At 43.6% G+C, this 23697-nt stretch overlaps 1 protein-coding gene across 1 annotated transcript in view; it reads right to left on the bottom strand.

Moving 5' to 3' along the window:
• The window catches only part of VPS13B (vacuolar protein sorting 13 homolog B), a gene marked incomplete in the record, with an annotated part of 603006 nt that overhangs the window by 97963 nt on the left and 481346 nt on the right, over positions 1 to 23697 (bottom strand). Inside the window, 13 exon segments of the mRNA XM_078786778.1 lie at positions 1 to 44; positions 170 to 430; positions 2319 to 2474; positions 6696 to 6857; positions 7435 to 7799; positions 8058 to 8239; positions 11465 to 11664; positions 12126 to 12313; positions 12434 to 12788; positions 13025 to 13227; positions 19409 to 19720; positions 20399 to 20536; positions 20649 to 21441. Of these exon segments, the coding sequence (XP_078642904.1) occupies positions 1 to 44; positions 170 to 430; positions 2319 to 2474; positions 6696 to 6857; positions 7435 to 7799; positions 8058 to 8239; positions 11465 to 11664; positions 12126 to 12313; positions 12434 to 12788; positions 13025 to 13227; positions 19409 to 19720; positions 20399 to 20536; positions 20649 to 21441 (3359 nt within the window).

Here is a 23697-nt window from a genome sequence, read left to right as displayed (position 1 = left end):
AGTGAACACCATGCCTGCAGACTGATTCCTTCACTGCAGGAAACCTATGGAAACAATAATGATTAAAATGCTCTCGATTTTATTGATTATGCGCTGTAAGGGAAATCTTTTGTCATCACCATACTTAATTACAATACTTTCTGAAAGCTGAGAAACTACGAGTACTTACCTTTAACACTGTGCTCTGTTCCAAACTACTTGAGGTTGGATAGATTGACTCTGACCAGTCAGAGTTCTCAATCTTAATACGAATGGCTGAAAGCTCAGTGTTTTCCATGACATATGAAGGAAGCATTTCATTCGCTGGAATCACTGCAGTGAACTCACAAGTGATTGGCTTCCCGTCAAGCCCAATATAACTTTGGGATAAACCGAGCTGCACCGGTACATCCAAATAACTGCAAATGACTTGCCTACCCTTGATGATGATCTGCAAAGACATATTTAAAACCCCGGGTCACGCTTAATAGTATGAAAATAAACTTAATAAAAAACTTGAGCGACACTATACGATGTTGCGCTGTCGACTGATGTGCTTCCGCACACATTACTGCAACATTATATTTGTACCAGGTTTGATTGAAATCCGTTCAGCTGTTCTCAAGTATCACATTTTTACCTGTCATGACCTCTGACCTCTTGCCCCAATTATGTAATCCATTTATCTTTACATCATTATACATACTTGTACCACGTTCCCTCCAGTCACTCTTAAGTTATCGCGGTAACAAAAACCTATTACAGACTCTGATCTTTGACCTTTGCTGCGGAAATCTAATCAGTTCATCTTTGTGTCATAATATACTGTACACATAAAACAAGTTTGGTCAAAATCCATCACTGGTTCCCAAGTTAGCTCGGTAACATAACGTCTACCTTACGGGACCTCTGACCTTTGACTTATTGACCCCATAATGTAATCATTCATCTTTACACCATTATACAAACCTGCAACAAGGTTGATGAAGATCCCTTCAACCATTATGAAGTTATTGCGGTAATGAAAACCTATCATGGATGACAGACAACCCAAAAAGATAATGCCACCGGCGGAACACACCAAAGGACTATCTCACTCTTCCCTCCATGGCCTTAAAAGCAGACTGCACCACCAGGTCATATCAAACTCCATCCTTACCCGCAATTATAATTCCCCCCCCCCCCCCCCCCCCCCATGAAACCTCCCAGACCAAACCCTCTTAATTGCAGTTTTCTCATTTTCTCTCTCTTTTTTTTTTCTTTCTCTTTCTCTTTCTCTTTCTCTTTCTCTTTCTCTTTCTCTTTCCCTTTCTCTTTCTCTTTCTCTTTCTCTCTCTCTCTCTCTCTCTCTCTCTCTCTCTCTCTCTCTCTCTCTCTCTCTCTCTCTCTCTCTCTCTCTCTCCCAATTCATTCATTCCTTTACTCATTGTGTACAACATTTGCTCTACTGGCAGTTCATACCCTCAATCTCCTTGCACGAGTTTCGCTCTTGTCGGAAAACATTACAAATATATGAACTGCTTGATTGAAATGAATGGCCTGGCATGCTGAGCATTACACTCCAATCAAAAGATAGGACTTGTGGCTTGCAATCACCATGCTGGATTATGATTGGAGTTAAGTGCTCAATATGTCAGGTGCACATAAAGATCTCCTGTAAGTAATAAAATAGCCCCTCTACCCCCGAGTGGGTCATCTCTTGAGGTTGTAGTTCAGACCTCTGCTGATTTGGGGAAACCACCAAACTTCCTTCCCCCCCTCCCTCCCTCCCCCTCCCCTCACACTGGGAGCTCCCTGGGAACCCAATGATACAAATTCTAAAAATAAGAAAACGAAATATCTAAGACCAAGCGATCGTGCGGAACATCAAGTAGAAGGGCTGTATCGGGTTTTCGGAGCAATCGGTTGGTAAATAAGGGACAAGTAGAGATCCCAAGTTTCAGGGGGTAAGGGTTATAAGGGAGGAGTAGCAAAAATGGCAAAAAGTTAATGGACGGACGGACATACATACGAACATCACGACCCATTTTATAAGTTAATCTCTTCGAGAATCGAGATGAAATGACCTAAAAAAAAGTTATTCCTCTATTCTTTAGAGTGAGGTGATCAAGGTGAGATGATGAACCTCCAGGGAGAGATATGGTTTACTCTATCTCTACGCATTATACTTGATGACGAAAAATATTAGAATGAAATAATATTCTAATCCTGGTGTCGTTTCAATCGAATGTTGCAAGTTTCATAGAATGCTTCTCTGTGGTTGGTATATTGAGTCGTTTTTGCAGCTTTCGACATTATCCTTGTTTGAATCGGTAATCAAAAACACTGAGATGCCATACCTGTTTTTGGAGACCCCCGAGAGATATCACGCTGATGATGAGGGAAGCTACACGGCCTTTATTGGAAATGTTCCGAAGTAAAGTGCCAGGGGTGTCCAAGCTGAATGGATCCGACCATCGCCAGTTCCCCCAGCCTTCGATGCATATGTGCAGCAGCTGTAACAGAAATACGCATGTTAAAAATACGAGTGTGACCAAAACACGACAATGACTCTTAGAAAAGGCACAGTGATGGATGTGGATTGATAATTTGAGAAATGTTTGCTTTCTAGTGTTGATAACTAATACCCCAAAATGTTGCGTTTCCTACTTTAATAGTACTAGGGCATTGCCCGTACTATATCTATATCTAAAATTATATCCCCCCCCCCCTCTATTTACATGAAATGGTTTGGTCCAAAGCGAACGGCTTGCGAGTACGGTGACAATCCCCCCCCTCTATTTACATGCAATGGTTTGGTCCAAAGCGAACGGCTTGCGAGTACGGTGACAATCCCCCCCATCTATTTACATGAAATGGTTTGGTCCAAAGCGAACGGCTTCCGGAGTTTGGTAAAGAAATCGCCATCGCGTGCACAAACGCGCAGGAAAGCGAATGAATCGCAAATTCGTTTTTATTAGTTTTAAAACATAGTTTAACGCCAACATAGTTTGCAAACGTGAAATAAATGAATACGCTCTCAAATGTGCCATCCGAGGCAGAGTGTGTCCGCCACGTTCGGCACACGCGATAGTTCGCTGCTCTCTGATTGGTTGAATCGTTTTTTGGACATAGCTCGGTAAGTAATTGTCCGATTAATATGAAACCTTGAAAAGGCACATCCTCGGGTCCCCAGCAATATACCTGGCAAGTTAAAAGTATATCGGACCCGTGGTTGTCGAGAAACAGCGGTCACAGACAAACGTACAAACGTACAGAGATTACTGGAATTATAGATAGATGTGCTGGAGACCAATATGGGGGCAAGGGTATGACAGAGAATCATTACAAAATATCTGGACAACCAAAACACCAAACCCATAACACTTAGAGGATTGGGTGCACAGTATGGTAATCTTTGCCTGTCAAGGACATTTGTAATTGACGGGTGCAGATCATTTAATGGTGAGGAGGAAAATGTAGAGCATGAACAACATATTGTAAGACTGACCACGTTATTAAACAAATATCTTAAACAAGTGGAGGATCTCATTTTGACTGATAAAAAAAGAGTCCTTGGATAGAGAATACCTTGGAAAGAAAGGTATATATGTTTCATCATCAATGATACAGGATGTTCCAAAAAGACCTGGACAACTTTGGTTGTTAATATATTTAGTATCATAAATGATACAACGATACCTTTGGTTTATATGATACAGAAACTCAAAGTTTTCTTTATTTTCAGGTCTGGTGGGTTTAATGTAAAATAAAATGGCGACTTCACAGGAGAAGGCTCAGTGCATCGAATGGTTCATCGATAAGGGATCTGACACGAAATTTCAGGGTAATTTCCCTAGAAAGTATGGAAGGAATCTGCCATCGTGGACTAGTATCAGAGAGTGGTACAAGAGGTTTAAGGAAACTGGAAGTTGTCAGAAACAGAAAAGTAACGGTCGGCCAAGCACAAGTGCAGCAGACGTTGAACGAGTGTTTGAATCATTTCAACAAAGTCCCAGAAAATCAATCCGACGTGCATCCAGAGAACTGGGACTACCAACCACCACTGTATACAGGATTTTCCATAAAAGACTGAAGCTTTATGCCAATAAGGTGCAGATTCTGCAGGAACTCCAACCTAAACACAAGGTGTTTGCCTTGGAAATGCTCAGTCGCATAGAGGATGACAAAGATTACCTGAAATGGTCATGTTCACAGACGAAGTATCGGGAAAGGTCAACCGGCACAATGTGAGGATCTGGGGTGCTGAAAACCCCCACTAGGTCATTGAACACATATGTGATGACAGTCCAAAGGTCGATGTGTGGTGTGGCTGTGGCCTTTTCCATGACCGCTTGGTGGGTCGGTTTTCTTTGCGGAGGATACAGTGACCTCAACAATTTACATGAACATGTTGGAAGGATTCGCTTTCCCACAGATTGAAGACCTGCAACCCGATATCATTTTTCATCAGGGTGGCGGTCCCCTCATTAGGCCTTAGTCATTCGCACCGTCCTGAATGAAAAATTTCCAGATCGCTTGATTAGCCGAGATGGATCAACCGCCTGGCCCCCACGGTCACCAGACATAACCCCCATTGATTTTTTCTGCGGGGGTTTGTCAAAGATATTGTCTACAACACCAATGTGGAAAACCTGCAGGATCTTCGTTCTTGGATCACAGCTGCATGTGCACTGGACAAAAACATGCTGAGCTGAATATGGCAAGAACTCGTGTACTGCCTTGATGTCCAGCCCGCGACAAACGGAGCTCATATTGCAGTGTATTGATAGTGTGCACAAAACATTACGAGTTTCTGTATCACATAAACGAAGGGTATTGTTGTTTCAGTTGTGGATATATACACAAAGAATTAAGTTAAGCACCCCCCCCCGTTTTTTTACAACCTCGCACATTACAAGTTTGTTGTCGTCAAAACAGTGTAATATACCCATGATATTGCTATATTTTCTGGAGAAGTGATATTATGGTCACATAAAAACATAACAATCATGCCGTTTTCAATATTTTATTCTGAATAATTTAAGGTGAAATTTTTTGGGAATTTTAGGCATATTTTCACCTCAATTTAAGTATGGAGCTATAGGTCCATCACGGACAGTGTGGATGACGTTTATGTTTTCTAACGTACAGTCATTGTTCTGAGAAGACCTCTAGCGATCTTTGCGTCAATAACGTGTGTAGGACCCACGTGATCGGATCACTGACTCAACCCTACGTCTCATAGACCCTGTAAGCCGTCGTATGCGTTGCTGTGGCAGGTTGTTCCATTCCCGATGTAATGCACGTTCCAATTCATCCAGATTGGCTATTGGAGGGACCATCTTCGCAATTTGTCGTCCCAACATGTCCCAAACGTGCTCGAGGGGGTTCAACCTGCCACAGCAACGCATACGACGGCTTACAGGGTCTATGAGACGTAGGGTTGAGTCAGTGATCCGATCACGTGGGTCCTACACACGTTATTGACGCAAAGATCGCTAGAGGTCTTCTCAGAACAATGACTGTACGTTAGAAAACATAAACGTCATCCACACTGTCCGTGATGGACCTATAGCTCCATACTTAAATTGAGGTGAAAATATGCCTAAAATTCCCAAAAAATTTCACCTTAAATTATTCAGAATAAAATATTGAAAACGGCATGATTGTTATGTTTTTATGTGACCATAATATCACTTCTCCAGAAAATATAGCAATATCATGGGTATATTACACTGTTTTGACGACAACAAACTTGTAATGTGCGAGGTTGTAAAAAAACGGGGGGGGTGCTTAACTTAATTCTTTGTGTATATATATATATATTAACAACCAAAGTTGTCCGGGTCTTTTTGGAACACCATATACAGAGTTAAATTTGAGGGACACTCGTAACAAAATGCAGTAAAATTAAAAATCCGTTTCCATTAAGGAGGTGAAGCATGATGCACCATGGCAACCACTTTTTCATTCCCGAAGCACACGGGGAACAACAAAGCTGTACACACAGAGTCACCTATGTGCTGTAAAACCAATGTGTAAAAATTGCAGTGCATTTTGTAAAACAAAGCATCACCAAGAATAAAGCTTCCCAAAGTGCAAAGCCCATCCGCATCCATTTTTTTTTACACAAATTTAACTTGATGAAAACAACAGCTAAAATTTTATTTACTTTTTTTCTCCATATTCTCATAATAAAGGTTCTCATCAAAAAAATTGATGAGAAAAGCTCAAATAGTAAAAAGCGTATGGCCTGAAAAGACACAAAGATTGCGCGCACGCACGCGCGAACACACACACACACACACACACACACACACACACACACACACACACACACACACACACACACACACACACAGACACACACACACACACACACACACACACACACACACACACACACACACACACACACACACACACACGTGCAAAACCTCGCTTCCCGCTGCGCGGGCAGACGAACGAATGATTGTGCAAATAATATCTCGTATTGCCACCATCCTATGAGCGCCAAAATGGAGTTTTCATCATTTACTTTATAATTCACAAACAAAGGTTGAATCAAAATAAATCACCATTGAACTCCCACCTTCATCATGGCATGACAATCATCTTTGGAACACAAAATTGGTTCAGCATCATGCTTTTAACGGAAGCCGAATGGTGTTGTGTTATACGAAGTAGCAGGTGGTGGGGGTGGAGTCACGTGACAGGATTCCCCGCCTCCATACCTGTGCCACCTTGTGCGAACGCCAACAGTACTGAAGCATTTCCCGACTGCAAAGCAACACGTTTTCGTCTGTGTCCACCTGCCCGAGACATAATGTCTCCTGGGTGTCGTTGCAGATCACAAAATGGCTGAATATTAGCTGTTCAGCACTGGGTGCTTCGATCTGGCAGACCACAGAGGGACATGGGACATAAAATGGACAACGGAAGGCAATTTGCAGAAAGAGCTCCATGCTATGGTGCAGAAAGGAAGAATTTATCGATGGCAGGAAAGACAAACAGGAGAGGTGTTGAGGTTAAGCATTAGGGTTCATGTGTTATTTAAATTCAAAATAACCACCCTTCAAAACTCATGAAGTATATTTCAAGATCGGTGAAGACCGTTTCGACCCATGCACTAGATAACTAGAGCACCAATCGGACTACTCGTATGATCTCGAATTTCCGTTGGAAAAGACTTCACATTAATGCTGCAACCACCAATCCCACATCATTTTAATAACAAAGAAAACTTTGTAAATTGAAGTAAAAATCAGCATTTCAGGTATTCAGATCAGGAGAATTCAGGTATGTAAAATTCTCGATGCTATAAGTATTTGTGACAAACTACAGATTATAATACCAGTCAGGTACAAAACACCAAAGATAATGTTTGAGAGAGAGCTTTAATCATTGGGGAAACATCCTGGACTAAGCTAAGCTCAAAGCATATAGTGTGACTCGTACAATGGAATTGCATACCTGTAGCCAGGCTCGTGCCGCCAGCTCCAACGTATGCAAAGAGCACTGGCCCAACTGCAGTTCAACCGCATCCAAAGCCACCTGTCCCCACACGCTTCCAGAGCTGTCCGACTCGCCATCGACAGTCTGATCCCAGGCGAGATGACCGTGCAGTCCCACGGGCTTGACAAATGAACTCATCGTAAGGTTTCGATACTCAAGGATCTGTGAACTCAACGTGCCCGAAAGCTGGGCATCCACATGCGCTCTACTACCCGTCCAGTGGCGGAACACCAGACCACCACATGCCAGCGACAGGGTCAGAAATTCATGATCAGGTGGACCTTTCCCTTGGAAAGTGAAGGGCTGCAGAATCAATGGTTGAGCTACTTTCCAGGAACAGGAGGGTGTGGTGGGGGAAAGCGAGTGGGGGAAGAAAGGAGGTTGGAGAATTATATTTATATAAAAGGAGTGTGCACATTAATACGTATGAGTGGTACACACAATACAGTGATGAGAGAATCTTTATTACCGATTTAAACGAAATAAGTGTTTCAACAGTAAATACATCAAAAGGTGCGACTGATGATGTCACACATCTGAGTGCAATAATGACTATGGTAAAATCAGCAGGGATTGCTCACCAGAACCCAAGCAATCCATGTGGTGGACAATCTTCAGCTGCAGGCAGTCACACCGGATGGACATCTCAAGGGCAGGAACAAAGCAGGGCGAGAAACAAGAGTCCACGCGCATACAGGCTGCCAGAGCCAATGCTGAGACTAAGGGATCACAGCTGCCTTGAGAAACGGTCTCTTCCTCCATGCTGAAAAGGGGAAAGAAATAGGAAGAAGTTAAAAGTCTCAGGTTAAAATGCTGCACGTCAATGTCACAGGTAAGAAAGACATCCTGTACAGTTCATAAGATGCATTGTCGTGTGAGCCGTTTTATTGTCGGTTATGTTATGAAGCATCTAGGCCGTGCTGCCTTTTATCAGTAACATTTTGGTACCCATGCCAAATTGCCCTGAGTAGATCGAGTTAATCACAAAGTGTCAACTTTAGATAAGGCCAGACCCCCATTCCTTCCCCCCAGCCTTTTGAGGGTGATGAGTTAAGGTGCATAAATAGTTTATCGTGGCATTTAGTGGGGCACACCGACAGAAAGTAAAAATGATTATAACCACAAACTACTCAGTCAATTCCGTTCAACGTATGATTACCTTTTGAAACAGTCGCTACTGTTGTTTAACACTATTGGAGGAAACCCAATGTCCTAAAGGTATTCAATGCTTATCCGGTCTGACCAAGCCGTCTCAACGTGCTAAGCCTCCAGGCCGGCCCCTCGCTGGGGTGTAATGATCTTTAGCTATTAAAGGTGCTTAAATAAGTCGTTGCGCATGAATGATTTATCCCATTGCCTGTGCAATTTATCAAGCTATCATGTTATATGTGAAGCTATTTCCAAAAATTGCTTTAAACCTACATTTTGCACAAGAAAGACGCATTGAAGCACAATATATAATTATCAGTAGATAAGCAGATATATCTTTGGTAAGAGTTTTGTTCACATCGAATGTTCATTTTGCACATTAAACAGTAAAATATCAAAAAATGTTGGGCGTACCTAAACTTTTGACTGGTAATGTATGTATAAAACCGAAAACGGTCCATGAAGCGGCGAGGCGGTGAAGCCGTGTGACTATATATTGTTACGTTTGTAGGGGTTAGGCAGTGATTACCTTAGAACCAGGTAGAATGTATAGATTAGTGTTCTCCGATTGTCATGAGGAAGAAGAACCATCTCGATGTAGGGACTTTGTATTAGACCGGAGTGTCGGGTTAAGTTTGTATCTTCGTCCCCATTACGAGGAGTGGGGTATGTCAATTAGCTCAGGGATTATGGGTAATTATCACTTGTATGTCGTTACCTCTGTAATTTATTTCATATGTCCCTTTTGGCACCACACCATAGACACATAGCCAAGCCACGCAATCACCCACATTTAAACTCATTAATTAAAAAGCTAACCGGAAGTCATGCATCAAGCCCTACCGCAGACAACTCTGACTTGGGAAGCACACAGGTTGGGCAGGCCGAGGCCATGCCCCGAGTAGCCGTGATTGGGCGGGGTTTTGATTTCAGGGAAGGACTGGTGGGGAGCGACTTGCTGATTGGCGAAACACCCCAGATGACGTCAGAGCCTGGACGATAAAGAAACGCGCTGGTGGACATTTTCTCTCGCTTCTTCTTGGCTTCTCGCTCTGAGCGGACATTCTCCTCTCATCTCCTTGGCTCCTCGCTCTGACCGACGTTTCCCTCTCATGTGCCTTGTCATTCTGGGGACGAAAGCGAAGGGTAGTTGTTGCCGCTTTTGCTTGCCCCTTCTGATTTGGGTGCCGTCACGAGCGGCCGTGTTGGGACATCTTGCTGGTGGTCATGCACGGTGTGGAAGAGTGGGCTGCACGCGGCCCATTCGATTCATGCGGAAAGCCTGTTTCACGCCAGCGGGCACGGCCTAGTGAACGAGGGCGTTCTGAGGCCTAGCAGCGCGGGAGCGAGCGGATTTCCCGCCAACACCAGAGCCGCGCCCAAACTGCGCACTCGGGGCCTTGATGAGTCTTGACGAGACGCACCAGTCGAGTGAGCTAAGTGCAATTAAAATTACACCTTTTATTTTTACATAATTATAATTCCCTTTGTCCATGTTTGGGTCTGGTGTGGGGGGTCCCTCAAGTTAGGAATTTAGTTTATGCGTTTCTTTGTTACCGGCATTTTCTTTAATAAACCTGTTTATTTTTGTACATTTTAATTCCGTTTTGTTCGAGTTATTATTACAGGGTGAAGGCTGCCGGGGTGGAAGCCGTTCAGGTAAGGCTCCGGTTCCCCTTCCCTCTTGCTTCCCCATGCATATTATCCGCCATTTGATTGAACGCCGCGGAGTAACAGCTCGTTTGGTCATCTGTGCTACCCTACGGTGTTCACCACACAAGGTAGTCACACGACAATATCTATTAATTACGTACTGTTTGAATGCCGGTGGCATCCTGTCTATTACCGAAGTACTTTTGGAAGATACCTTTCGACTCTTTAGACTGCTGAGACCCCTTAGAGTCTGAAGACCCTTTAAGTCCCCTAAAACCCTTAAGTCACAAAAAACACTCAAAGACCCCGAAGATCTAAAATACCCAAAAGACTAAAAAAAACCCTGAAGAGTCTTAAAGACCTAAAAGACTTCGAGGACCCAAAAGACCCAGAGGATCCAAAAGCCAGAAAGACCCCGAATACCATTAAAGACCTCAAAGACCCATGAGACCCCAAAGACCAGTAAGACACTCTAGACACATTAGACCTGCTTGGACACTTGACCATTTAGAGATTTAGACCACTTGGACCTTTTAAAGATACAAATAAATAATATCACCAATATTACAAATAAATTTGTACAAAAGAAATGTTTTATATCATGAATGGTGTAAATCATGACAACACAGCGACTCAAGTTAAGTCAGGTCATTATCCTCAGTTAAAAGCCCATGCCTCTGTATTCATCCACACCAGTATATATAATGTCTTATTTTCTTTTCTGAATCTAAAATTTGATATTTTCTGAATCGATAAAGGGCATAACTCTGTGAAAAATTGGTGAAACGCCAATATGTTAAAGAGTGCAGAAAACCACAGGTGGGATGGACAGATGGATGGACAGACAGACGGAGAGCACACCTATAGTAATAGTATCCTCTGGTTCCAAAGTACCCTCTGTAAGGGGGCCTAATAATAATAATATTAATATCAACAATAATAACATAACACTCCCGGCCACTCCCATAGGGAGCGGGTGTTTTAAGTCAAGTAAATTCATGAACCTGTAAACAACTTGTGGACAGACCAGAGTATAAAAGTAACATTACGGATGAGATCAACAGGATCAACAGGTTGATTTAGGTATGCTGGTGTCGACGCTAGCTTTCACCAGCAAGACTAGTTCTTCATTCTACATCTAAGTAACATACTCAGGGTCATCACACAGGGGTCCTCCAGCTCTCACCTATGTTCATCAAGCCCCTCTGAGCCAATGTTCAGCACAACACGCCACAGTTGAGCCGTGACGATGTGCTCCCAGGAGGCCTGCGAGTCAAAAGGTGAAGGCAGTAGGAGCTCGCATTCACGACTCTCAGACAAGCTGAACTCTTTGCAGGGTACAAACCTCTGTTTCAGCTCATCAAAATACTCAAGGCTGCAAGGCACCTGCATCACAGATGGTTATTGTATAGGGGCATTAAGAAGCAGAAGCAAGACACAACATTCCTTTTGATGAGGCGCTATGAGAGGAGTGTGACTCGAGGAAACTCCGAATATTTAACAAAGTGGGAACTACAAGAACCAACAACTACAAAAATCAAAATGACACACTTTACATTATTTTGATGAAAATAAGCTTAGGTGTGAAAGGAAAAATGATCCAGCGATATAAGAACATAACTTTCCTCAACTGCCAATTCTCATTGGCTGAAGGTCAGATATCAACCATTAGTTCGGAGGTAGTACACGTGGTTGCAGTGTTTGCTTTAGAAACATTATCCTCATATAAAATACTTTACAGAAAGAGCTTTGCTTGTTCTGCTTAAGCCCCAAAGCAGCTCTAACAACATGCTCATCACAGTGGTGAGAAGAAGTTGGAGGTCCTTGAGGAAGTCAACTATCCTCACCTGCAGAACATCTCCCAGGTCAGCGGTGCTCAGTTCCAGGTCCTCTGTCGTGTTGAATGGTACGGGTGCGATGTGCACATAAGTGAGCATGCGTGGCTCGCTGTAACGCCACAGCATTGTGGCAGGTCTATCCTCAGACTCGCTTGTAAACACAACCTCCTGGTCGTTTGGCAATAGGCCTTTGCCATCTACAAAAGGCCACATACGTCCAGATTTTTTCAAATTTATTGGGATGCGGACAACGTACAAACAATGAAACAATGACACGAATGTTGATGTCAATTAACATAGAGCAACTTCTCCATTACCTATGTTTGGGATGTACTGGAAAAGTCCCATACGCAAATCATCAATGCTCTGTTGCAGACTGTAGGCCTCAGGTTTAAATGAATGGCATTTGGAGAATGTGGAAGTAGTGGAGCCAGAAAGATCTTGGCTCAGGGAAGGTGGAGTGGCTGATATAATGGCTTCTTGGTCAAGGTAAGTTGGAGAAACCTGAGAGTCAGGTGCCAAACTTGTGGTACCTCTGCTGCTTAGTGGAGTGGGCGCTCGACTTGAAGGACGAGAGTCCGTGGTAGTGGGCCCGTGAGAACTGCTACTGTTGTCTTTCAGAAGATAATGCAACAAGTGAATACACCTGACTTGCTCTTGTCCACAAAACACCTGTCAACAAACAAACAATCGTAAGAAAACAAATTGACGAATAGTCTCTGCACAGTGTGTAAATGCAGTAATTTAAAAACAATTGAGGAGTTGAACAGCTTGGTGGTGAAAATCATTGTATGTTGAAGTCAAACTGAGAGCATACATGAGCTCTCTGCAAACACAACCCCGAGGTGGAAGCGTGTAAGCTCAGCATTTTAAACTTAAAGAATGTCAAAAACGTTCAACGCGAGGACCTGCAGAAGCCCAGTGTTGATATACAGCAAGAGCTTTGGTGTCAACGCCACACACTGAGGGGCACCACTATGCTTGCACCATCGAGCTTCCACAGTCGTACGGACACGGCATGGTCCACAGAAAACCTGCGTGCGATCGAGCAGATGCGTCTGCACCACCGCATCTATGAGGTCCACCTGTGTGTCAATAACCTCCAGAAGGTCTGCAGCACAATGATATAACAAATGATTATCAAGTTGGCTCTTGCAACTTACTGCTCTCAATTTAAAACATCATTACTTATGGTAATGCTGCTTCAGGTTAATATTGTAATATATTTCCATTTTATGAACAGAAACATGTTCCATACACCTCAATCAAGTCAAAAAAGATAATACAGTGCCTTCAGAAAGTATTCACACCCCTTGACTTTTTCACATTTTGTTGTGTTACAGCCTGCATTTAAAATGGATTAAATTTCAATTTTTTGTCACCAAGCTGTACAAAATACCCCACAATGACCAAGTGAAATATATTTTTACAAATTTTGAAGAAGTTGTTGAAAATTAAATACAGCAATATATAACTTGTACAAGTATTCAGCCCTGAGTCAATACTTTGTAGAAGCACATTTGGCAGTGAGTACAGCTTCGAGTCTTCCTGGGTATGCGTGTATGAGCTTTGCACATCTGGATTTGGGGAGTTTCTCTCATTCTTCCTTGCAGATTTGCTCAAGTTCTGTCAAGTTGGAAGGGGAGCGTCAGTGAACAGCAATCTTCAAGTCTTTCCACAGATTTTCAATGGGATTCAAGTCTTGGCTTAGGCTGGGCCACTCAAGGACACTCAACGTTCTTGTTCTGAATCCATTCTAGTGTTGATTTGGCTGTATGATTGGGGTCGTTGTGCTCTTCTAATGCAAGTCTTTGCTGCAGTCTAAGGTCTTTTGCACTCTGACGCAGGTTCTCCTCAAGGATTTGCCTGGATTTGGCTCCATTCATTGTTCTCTCCATCCTTTCAAGTCTCCCAGTCCCTGCCGCAGAAAAGCGTCCCTGCCGTTGAAAAGCATCCCCATAGCATAATGCTGCCACCTTGATGCTTCACGGTAAGGATGGTGTTAGATGGGTGATGAGCTGTGCTCGGTTTCTACCAGACGTAGTGCTTTGCATTCAGACCAAAGTGTTCCAATTTTCATCTCATCAGACCACACAATCTTTTGCCTCATGCTCTCAGTCTTTCACGTGCCTTTTTCCAAACTCCAGGCGTGTTGTCGTATGCCTATTTCTCAAGAGTGGCTTCCATATGGCCACTCTACCATAAAGCCCAAATTTGTGAAGTGCTGCAGAGACCGTTGTACTTCCGGAAGGTTCTCCTATCTCAGTCAAGGAACTCTGTAGTTCTGTCAGAGTGGTCATTGGATTCTCGGTCACCTCCCCGACCAAGGTGCTTCTTGCCCGGTTGCTCAGTTTGGTCAGATGGCCAGCTCTAGGAAGAGTCTGGATAATTCCATATTCTTTTCATTTCCTAGAAATGATGGAGCTCACTGTACTCTTGGGAACTTTCAACACTATAAATTGTTTTGTACCCTTCCCCAGATATATGCCTCCTCACTATTCTATCTCGGAGTTCTACGGACAGTTACTTGGACCTCATGGTGGAGTTACTGCTCTGACATGCACTGCCAACTGTCGGACCTTATATAGAAAAGTGTGTTTCTTTCTAAATAATTGTCCAATCAATTGAATTGGCCATAGGTGGACACCAATCAAGTTGTAGAGACATCCCAAGGATGATCAAAGGAAATTGGATGTATTTGAAATGCCATAGCAAATTGACTCAAGACATTTCAGCTTTTAATTTTATTTTATTTGTCAAAAATTCTAAAAAGCAAATTTCACTTTGCCATTATGGGGCATTATGTGTCGATAAGTGATTTTAAAAATCTCAATTTCACGCATTTTAAATTCAGGCTATAATGCAACAAAATGTGAAAAAGTCAAGGGGTGTGAATACTTTCTGAAGGCACTTTATGTATTCTGGGATGCCAAGGATTCACATCCCATATACCATACACGTCCATTCATCCATTATCTCAGATTGTCCTTGTATTTAAAGTAAAAGTAGAATCTTTTCTCCTAATGTCCTTGTCCTACAAGTAATATATATATACACAGTAATATATACACACAACATCCTCCATGAGAACGAAACACAAAAAAGTATTTGTTTACAAAGTCAAAGCTCGTGGAAGAGCTAGAAGACTGAACGGATCAGGACGCAACAGAACAAAAGGAACAGCAGAGAGAGGGGAAACACAAACAGCAGGGATTGAAGGACAAAATAGAGGGAGACTTGGACAAATAATGGGTGTGGGGAAGAATGAGGGGTAGGGGAGGATGGATGGGGTGGACAAGATGGATACATAAGCAAACACTCAGGAAGGATAAACTGGAAATTTGGAAGAAAAAAAAATGTCCGATGATAAATGTGCAATTTAAGAACGAAGATGTTTCTTGGAATAAAAAGAACGATACCTAGTTAAATAGATCATTCCATCACCCGTGAAGATCTTGCACAATTAAGGTGTCACAAGCTAAAGGACTGCATTAACAAATGTTATCCATCGTTTCCTTCTATGCCATCCCTATGGTAGAAAACAACAGGATGTGATGCACAGGGATGTGCAAAAAGCCGATTCCAACGCATCGCATTCACCAGCGATGTTCGTGAACACTGTATACAGTTTAACGCAGGATTAAAAGCACCTAAGAATGTTTGTGCAACAAATCAAACACAGATGCATAATCTGTGTTATGTGGAACACTTCAGAACACATTCCGCTATTTTGGGAGGAATGACAAAACGCACGAAGCAAAATGCTCCAAGGCAAAGAATTCCGTTTTTGTGAGTGGCTCCAAGCATGGCAAAGGTTGTGTTCAAATTACCGGGGTGGCCTTTGATGTTACTAGCTTTCAGTCTGTGTAATACAAGGCACCTGTTCAGCACGTTTTATAGACATTCAGAATACTGTAGGAATAACGGTTCCTGAGCCAGTGGGAAAGAACCAGCAGAGGCGAGAAAAGCTGCACTCAATATCACACCGTAGAACCTTCACAAAAATATACCATAATACACCTGGGTGCTCACCTGGTAGAATAAGGCAGGGTACAATTCCGACTCACGGTATTTAAAACAAATTTTAATGGTTGCTAGAAGACAGGGCAGCATGTAGAATCATTATAATGTAATCATAAGACTTCAAACAAATAGACAAAAACATGTGAACAGACACTGGTACATCACGGGTGATGAAGGCTGTGATCAAATTTCATCAAAATTGCGCGTGTAGTTTCGGAGGAGAGAGCAAATACATATTTTGGGGGGCAACCCCCCTCGTAGACCTCGATTTTTTTAAATGCATGAACAAACTTTGGGTACATCCCAGATGATGAAGGTTGTGGTCAAGTTTCATCAAAATTGTGTGTAGTTTCAGAGGAAAAAGCAAATTCCTATTTTTTGAGGGAGTGGGGGCAAACCTGCATCCACTTTAACCCCTGGTAGACCCCCCCATAGACCTCGACCTTTTCATGCCGTGAACAAACTGGAGTTGCGACATACCAAATATAATTTGTGGCAAATTTTGTCACAATCTCATCAGCAGTTTCGGAGAATCTGCTGCAAGTGTTTATGGAGTGACTGACTGACAGATGGGTCAAAAAAAAAAGAAGAGATCTCTTGAAAATGCATTGAGAATCTCATGAGAAGTTTATATCAGGAGAAATACTGCCTGACAAAATGTTCATCACTGGAGAAAAATCAAAGCAAATAGACACAAACAAAAAGAGCTTCCAAACGTTTTGAATCGCAGTATTCCTTTTGATCAATCGCCCGTACTCTCCAAAGTGCAAATCCCATTATTGTAAGATTTCTCAATCAAAGCAACGGTCTGCGATGGTGCAATGTGTCCAGCACCTGCAAAGCCTTCATTCCTTGTCGGTGTCTGAGACCGGTGGTGTACATCACAGCGGGCTCGCGATTGAGGTGCAGCAAACAATTCTGGTTTTTAGCTACCGAGTGACGAGGATCAGGCTTGACAAGCCTAATTGTATTTCGTTTGTCCATCAGCAAGCATTTGTGTTCACAGCTGCGTCGATTGGCAAACCACTTTCTCTTTGGTCCGAGTTACTAATAGTCCGTTTGCCAGCTGAACGTGACTGGTTCACACTACTTTATCAGCTGCACGATGGGCGCGCATACCACCGTGCATTGAAATGGCGTTAGATGTTTGCGTTTTTCAATTACACTGCGGTGATGTTGCTCTCAGCTTTATAGTGCCGTGGACATCACGTGCTATATTAAATGCCCAACCTAATTTGCAACTCTTGTTTTGGGTGATGCCAAATTCACTACCGCACAAAATAAGTCATAACAAAGCAAGCAGGTTGGGTAAAAAACACTTTAACCTTTAAAATAAGGAGGAAGTGGGGGATTAGGGGGGGTAGGAGGAAGATGGGAAAGAAGAATAGGAAAAAGAAGACAAGAACGAGGAAAATGAGAAATATGAAGAGGAAGAGGAGTAATACGAGGAGGAAGAGGAGAAATACGAAGAGGAAGAGAACCACCTTTTAGAGGCCATTTTTCCCCGCAGGGAAGGGGTTCGCCTTTTTTTGGACACTGTGGTCCCCTTTTTGAAGCAATGTTTTATGGCCGGATGCGCTTCCTGCCGCCAACCCTGTTAGTCGCCTCTTGCGACACACAGGGAATTACCAGTGACTTGGTACTCAATTTGCTGAACTCAGAAGGATGACAAGCTGAGTCAACCCACAAGGAGGAAGAGGATAGAGAATAAAGAATGTCAGGTTGGGGTGTCGAAGGGAAGGAGGATGGGATCGGAGGAGGGAGATGGTTGGGGGGAGGGGAAATGGAGAGAAGAAGGCAGGGGAGGGGTGGAGAAGGAGGAGGAAGATAAGGAGGAAAAAGAAGCGGAGAGAAAAAAATGAGGAGAAAGGGGAGAAATATGAGGAAGGGGCAAAATATGTGGAGGAGGAGAAACAAGGTGTGATAGAGGAGAGGGGAGGGAGAGCAAGAGGTGAAAGAGGAGGAATTCACACTCCTCCCTCCAGGTCTTCAAAACAGCTGTTCACCACCATCTCTTATCTTCCCCCATCCAAAACCTTGATCTTTTCTACCCCCACTAATTCACCCCAGATCCACCTTGTTTGAAATTCCAACTTCTTTCCTGGAAGTCTTGGCAGTGTCCATATGTTTTATACCTCTCCCAGCCCCCCCCCCCTTCCCATGCCTTCCCCCCAAAGCCCTCTCCCTCCCACAGTTCTCTCGATGTCTCCATGTCTCTCGGTCCCTGCTCTCAAATGTTGTGTTTGTGTCCTTCCCCCTCTCTCCCCATCTTGTCTACCGCTCCCGATGTTATTTGTTTTGTGTGTCTGTTTGTCTTTCTGTGTGATTAATGTTCGCTCTTGCACGAGCCACGATCTTGTATACAAAAAAAAAAAAAAAAAAAAAAAAGAGGAGAAAGAAGGTTGGTGGGATGGAGAAGGGAAGGAGGGTGGGATGAGAGGGAGGAGGGAGATTGGAGAGGATGACATGGAGGTTGAGGAGCAGGTAGATTATTAATGGCTGCCTGTGTGGTGTGAACCATTAGTGCATCAACCACTCACCAGTCGCTTCATTAAATTCAAACGAAAAGACCTCACAAAAAGGAACAATAATGTCAACATTAAAAGGAGCAAGCTTAAAATCAGAGGTAAAACGAAAGAGTTATTAAAACCGTGCTTGGAGCATAATTATGACGATGGCGAGGAAACCAAACATTACATGTATAGGTCGGTATCTCGTCTGAGTGTCTCAAACATTCTCATGTTCATCACACTTCATTGGTTTATTTCCTTGGCAAGTTCAGCCAAAAGTTCTTGAAACGAGACGATTTGTTGGAAAACTATGTTTGGTTATGTTGTAGGACGTATATGCAACTACACAGTCCACAGCCTAGAGCGTTACTATAACATGTGCGTAGAAGTCTGGAGTTGGCGGTGCACACGCAATTACTCAAGAGCTGAACTTTGTGAAACCGAGCATCGGCCAGGATTGTGTCAACCGCTGAGTTAGCTCTGGCAGTGAGAGCAAAATCGAATTTGATCAAAGAACCAATGTCTCTATCCATGTCCAAGATGTAGACATGCACCACACGGCCATTAAAAGTCTGGAAACCCATGGCTCCTCCACGACAAACAAAACGAGAACATGTTTGGAAAAAAAAAAAGAGGATATTATGGATATTCATTTTTCTTAAGACACGGACATGCACTTTTAGAAATTGCGGTAATACAACACACTGCCCACGCATTGCTTGGCAGCTCAATGATACAAAGAAGCAACTCCATCCTCACCGTGGTTGGCATCTCTCTTGACATCGAGGTCACACGTCAAGGCTTGTACAGACAAGGTCAGGCCCGGCGATTCAGGGTGGTCACAGGAGCCCGCTACCACCACTTGGCGTGTTTTGATCGAGACTCGTCGAATGCTCGCCAATGCCCTGGGCAGCCACAGACTTGCTCCCTGGGCTTCGACGCTCCGTTGCCTCCCAGCTGTATCTCGGGGCAATGGTGCACGAAATTGACACATCCACCGAGTTAGCTGCTCCAGTTTGCGTGGACTTGGACTCACGCGCCAAGGACGGCCCGTCTCCAGCTGCACTCCGGCTGCGCAAGGAATACAAAGACAGCAAGACTACTGATAATGCATCTCAGGGTGGCCATGGAATAGTGAGGATTGTGTGGTCAGCATTACATCCCATCTCACACCTCCACCTCTCCTGAAAAAGTATCTCCATATATGGATATTCACTTATATAAATATCCGATGATAAAAGCGCAACATAAGAAACAGTGTTTCTTGGATGTCCGATTTGAAAGAACAGGCCAGAACATGGCTCGATTAAGAGGTACAAATGGACTCCCTCAATGTACAGCATATGATGTTTAATTAACCGAAAACAAAAATGAAACTACATATTTTTACATTTTACATATGCAAAATTTTATGAAATCTTTGATATTTGTTCTCATTTGTTCTCCCAACGACCCCCCAACCCTACTCCTTCCCCACTCACTCTTCTTCTTTTCAATATGCAGGAACAAAATGTAGAAAGGCAAGTTCATTCAATGTCATTCATTGATATAATTGGCAGTTTATGAAGGCACTGATTGCAACTTAGAAACTTCATACACCTGAGCCTTCGTTAGTGAACTTAAACCAAGACAGACTGAAGTAATGCTCTTAATCTTTAGTGTGTCGTGATAAGCTGGATAGGAACATACATGAACAAAACCATGCAAGCTTTGATTTAGGTGCAGTGTGCTTCAATATGGTCAGTGTACCAGGCCCGTTGAGAAAGTCTTGCACCCGAAGAGAGAAGAACGCTGGGGGAACACCTGTACGAGAATCCGTCTCACCAGCCGTGCTTTGCAGCCAAAATACACCGTAGTCCTCTGGCTCAGGTAACACTTTACCTGGATCTACAAAACACAAGCGAGTAACTATCAGACTGACCGGACAAAACTACAACATCACAAATGGATAACACATCGATGCTCCAAAATCAGAGTTAAGGAAAGGTTCATAAATCACCGAGCACAGTGTAGTCAGGCCTGGAAGCCTTCAGGCAGACGTCAAAGCACGAAACATCAAACTTCTGTGTACGCCGCTGACAACTGAGAAGCAACGATGGCTGTTGCAGGAGCAGGTAGAAGAAAGGCTCCAGCCGCTGTGTGCCATCGCCACCTTTCCGGCCCATCTGCCTCACCACGGTGGGACCCAGGGTATTGCGGGTCAAACCACGGGAAGGTGCATGCACCGAACTGTGTGGCCGGCAGAGTGGTATCCCCGGATCATTGGGAATCAAGTTCGAAAACGAGTTTGAGGGTAGAGGGAACGTGGATCCTTCACAAGACCCGGGGAAAACCGCACTGCGTGTCGAATTCCCATCGCTTGAAGAGCTCTCTGAAGCAACTGCATAGACCTCACTGTGGCGTCCAATTTTGCTTGGGGTCTCTGAGGCATTCGTGGCCTGTACCTGTACATTTTCCTCACCGGAATCCATACCGGCAGGGATTTCATGGCATGACGGATCCAATAATGCCGCCTTAGTTAAGCCACCTGAGACGACAGTGTAGGTCATGAGGGAAATGCGGCCGGCAGTGAGAAAAATTTCAAATGGCTGACGCTGTTGGTTCTTGATGACCGATGACTGGCGTGTGACGCAAGCTAGTCGGTGGCGGCTCTTTCCTTTGCCATGTTCCACTTGAACTATTTGCAGTCCCATGCTATCGCTTCCGATACCGCTGTCCTTTGCAGCTGAAGCTCTGTCCAGCAATCGTTGTTCAACAGGCACAGTGGTCTGCCAATGCAATTTCTGGTCCCCCTAAGGAAGTGATGGAAAATAGAGAAAGGGATGCAAGAGGTTACGGATTTAAAAATGACATCATACCTTAGGAACCCAAGGATGAAGTGTGAGGACTGAAAACGAAAGTCATCGGTTAACCACCTATCCTTCTATCAGAAAGCGGCAGAATCCTGAATCCGCTTCGATTTCACCCACACCTTAATAAGTTTTGACATTTTTAGCAGAATATTATGCAACATAGCGCATTCTCCGGTGTGCTTTCAAGAAGCAAGTTATTTACACCGTGTATAATAAAAACAACAATACATTGCAACGCTTTAACACGAAACCGCAGAGAAGCCTCACGGATGGTGTGAAGCAGGGGCTATGCAGACATATTCGTGCATGTGTGCCATGATGTCACTTCCGTTCAACGTTCTTTTGCAAGTTGGGAAAAATAAATAAATAATCATGACGAGTCAACACAAATAATCATATATCCGCAGAATTAAATGTGAGAAAGAGCATCTTTCGAGTGCATATTGTATGCTTTGCTTACAAGAGCTCTGTATACATAAATTACATTCTGTTTCTTCTTTCCAAAGTTACTTCCAGCATTCCTCAAGAATGAGTGGCCCAGTGAAAGTGAGTGGTCCAGTCATCACTCAAGCACCACTCAAGAATGAGTGGCCCAGTCATCAATAATGAGTAGCCCAGTCATCACTCAAGCACCACTCAACAATGAGTGGCCCAGTCATCAAGAATGAGTGTCCCAATCACTCAAGCACCACTCAACAATGAGTGGCTGAGTCATCAAGAATGAGTGGCCCAGTCATCACTCAAGCTCTACTCAACAATGAGTGGCCCAGTCATCAAGAATGAGTGGCCTAGTCATCACTCAAGCACCACTCAACAATGAGTGGCCCAGTCATCAAGCATGAGGGAAATGAGTGGCTTTCACCTGCAAGGTGGACTCTGGTATTACCAATCACTTACAAAACCTGCTCGCAAATGGGACAAGGAATCTTAAAAGCAAATATAAATACAAACCCGATCCAAAGGACGACGTGCTCCACTCTGCAGCACTCCCGGACGGAACTGCACTGAGATCGAACTCGTACAATCAAACAGTTCATCGACAATCAAGACTGGCGAAGTTGATAAACTACAGTCTTGTGGTGAATGTGGAATGAGAATCCCCCTCTAAATCAACCAATAATAACTCGTTCAGGAAATAAGCATCAATGGGCGATTAGCTGAAAAATGAAGGAATTGTTTGATACTTCTTGTTGGCACTTTACTACGTAAACTGCAGTAACACACGAAGGCCTCAAGAGGGAAGTAGTCAACTGTGGTTTTTACAGCAGAGCTCATACACTGCTAAGTTAATAAGCCTCATGAGAAATTTCCCTTCCATACATTTGACCAAACACCTTATTTTCGTTTACCAAGTTATAAACATTTACCACTTCTCAGCTAAAGACTACAGAAGGTTTTTGGCTAAGGACGTGTTAGACTCCAGAACACATGAAGAACTGCTCACTGCCGCATAGAGACACCACACATTTGTAAGGCCGATGTGAAGTCTACGCTCTAATAGTTGCAGCAAGTTCATACTTGTTCTGGGTTTATACACCTGCAAGTCCACAGCAGCACCATTCAATATATATATATATATATATATACATACAAAAACACTTTGTACCTTTTTGTGTGACATTTACAGCCTCCCTGATCCTCCCACTGTCATGCTCGAATATTCTTTGTACTCTAAATAAAAGGCAGAGTGTCAGGTGTTCTCATGTGACATGTCAGGCAAGGATTGGTGTTGGTAGCCTGCGGCCCTTTTGGCACAGGCGTGGTATAAACACGCCAGCTGGCATGCTAATCCCATGACCCGGTCACAAGCATGCGATGCCGCACGCACCTGCCCTGATAACGTGTACTTACTCACACGTGTGCTCGTCCATCCGGTGCTTTTGACCAAACGCGACCCCGCTCAAGGGTTTGTTCACGTTCGGGCACTAAAAGGCAAATGGCTTTGATCGTTACTGGTCAGTCAATAATGGTACATGACATGGAAGGTGGAACACGTGGGATTATATTTTAGCAAATAATAATAATAATAACAATAAAGATGGATAGTTTGAGAGCTGCGGTTCAAGATGTGCTTGGCGCATCATCTCTAATTACACAAGATATTGTGAATAACACGCTTTTCAATGGAGCCAGGAGTAGCTTTGACAGTTGGGTGGGAAGCCAAACACTGGGACAAGCCCGCATCAAGGGACGCGT

The sequence above is a fragment of the Myxine glutinosa genome, chromosome 11 (genome assembly GCF_964187855.1).
Source record: "Myxine glutinosa chromosome 11, kmMyxGlut1.1, whole genome shotgun sequence".
Taxonomy (NCBI): Eukaryota; Metazoa; Chordata; class Myxini; order Myxiniformes; family Myxinidae; genus Myxine; species Myxine glutinosa.
Note: the sequence above shows the minus strand (reverse complement) of the source record. Positions and strands in the feature narration are given on the sequence as shown.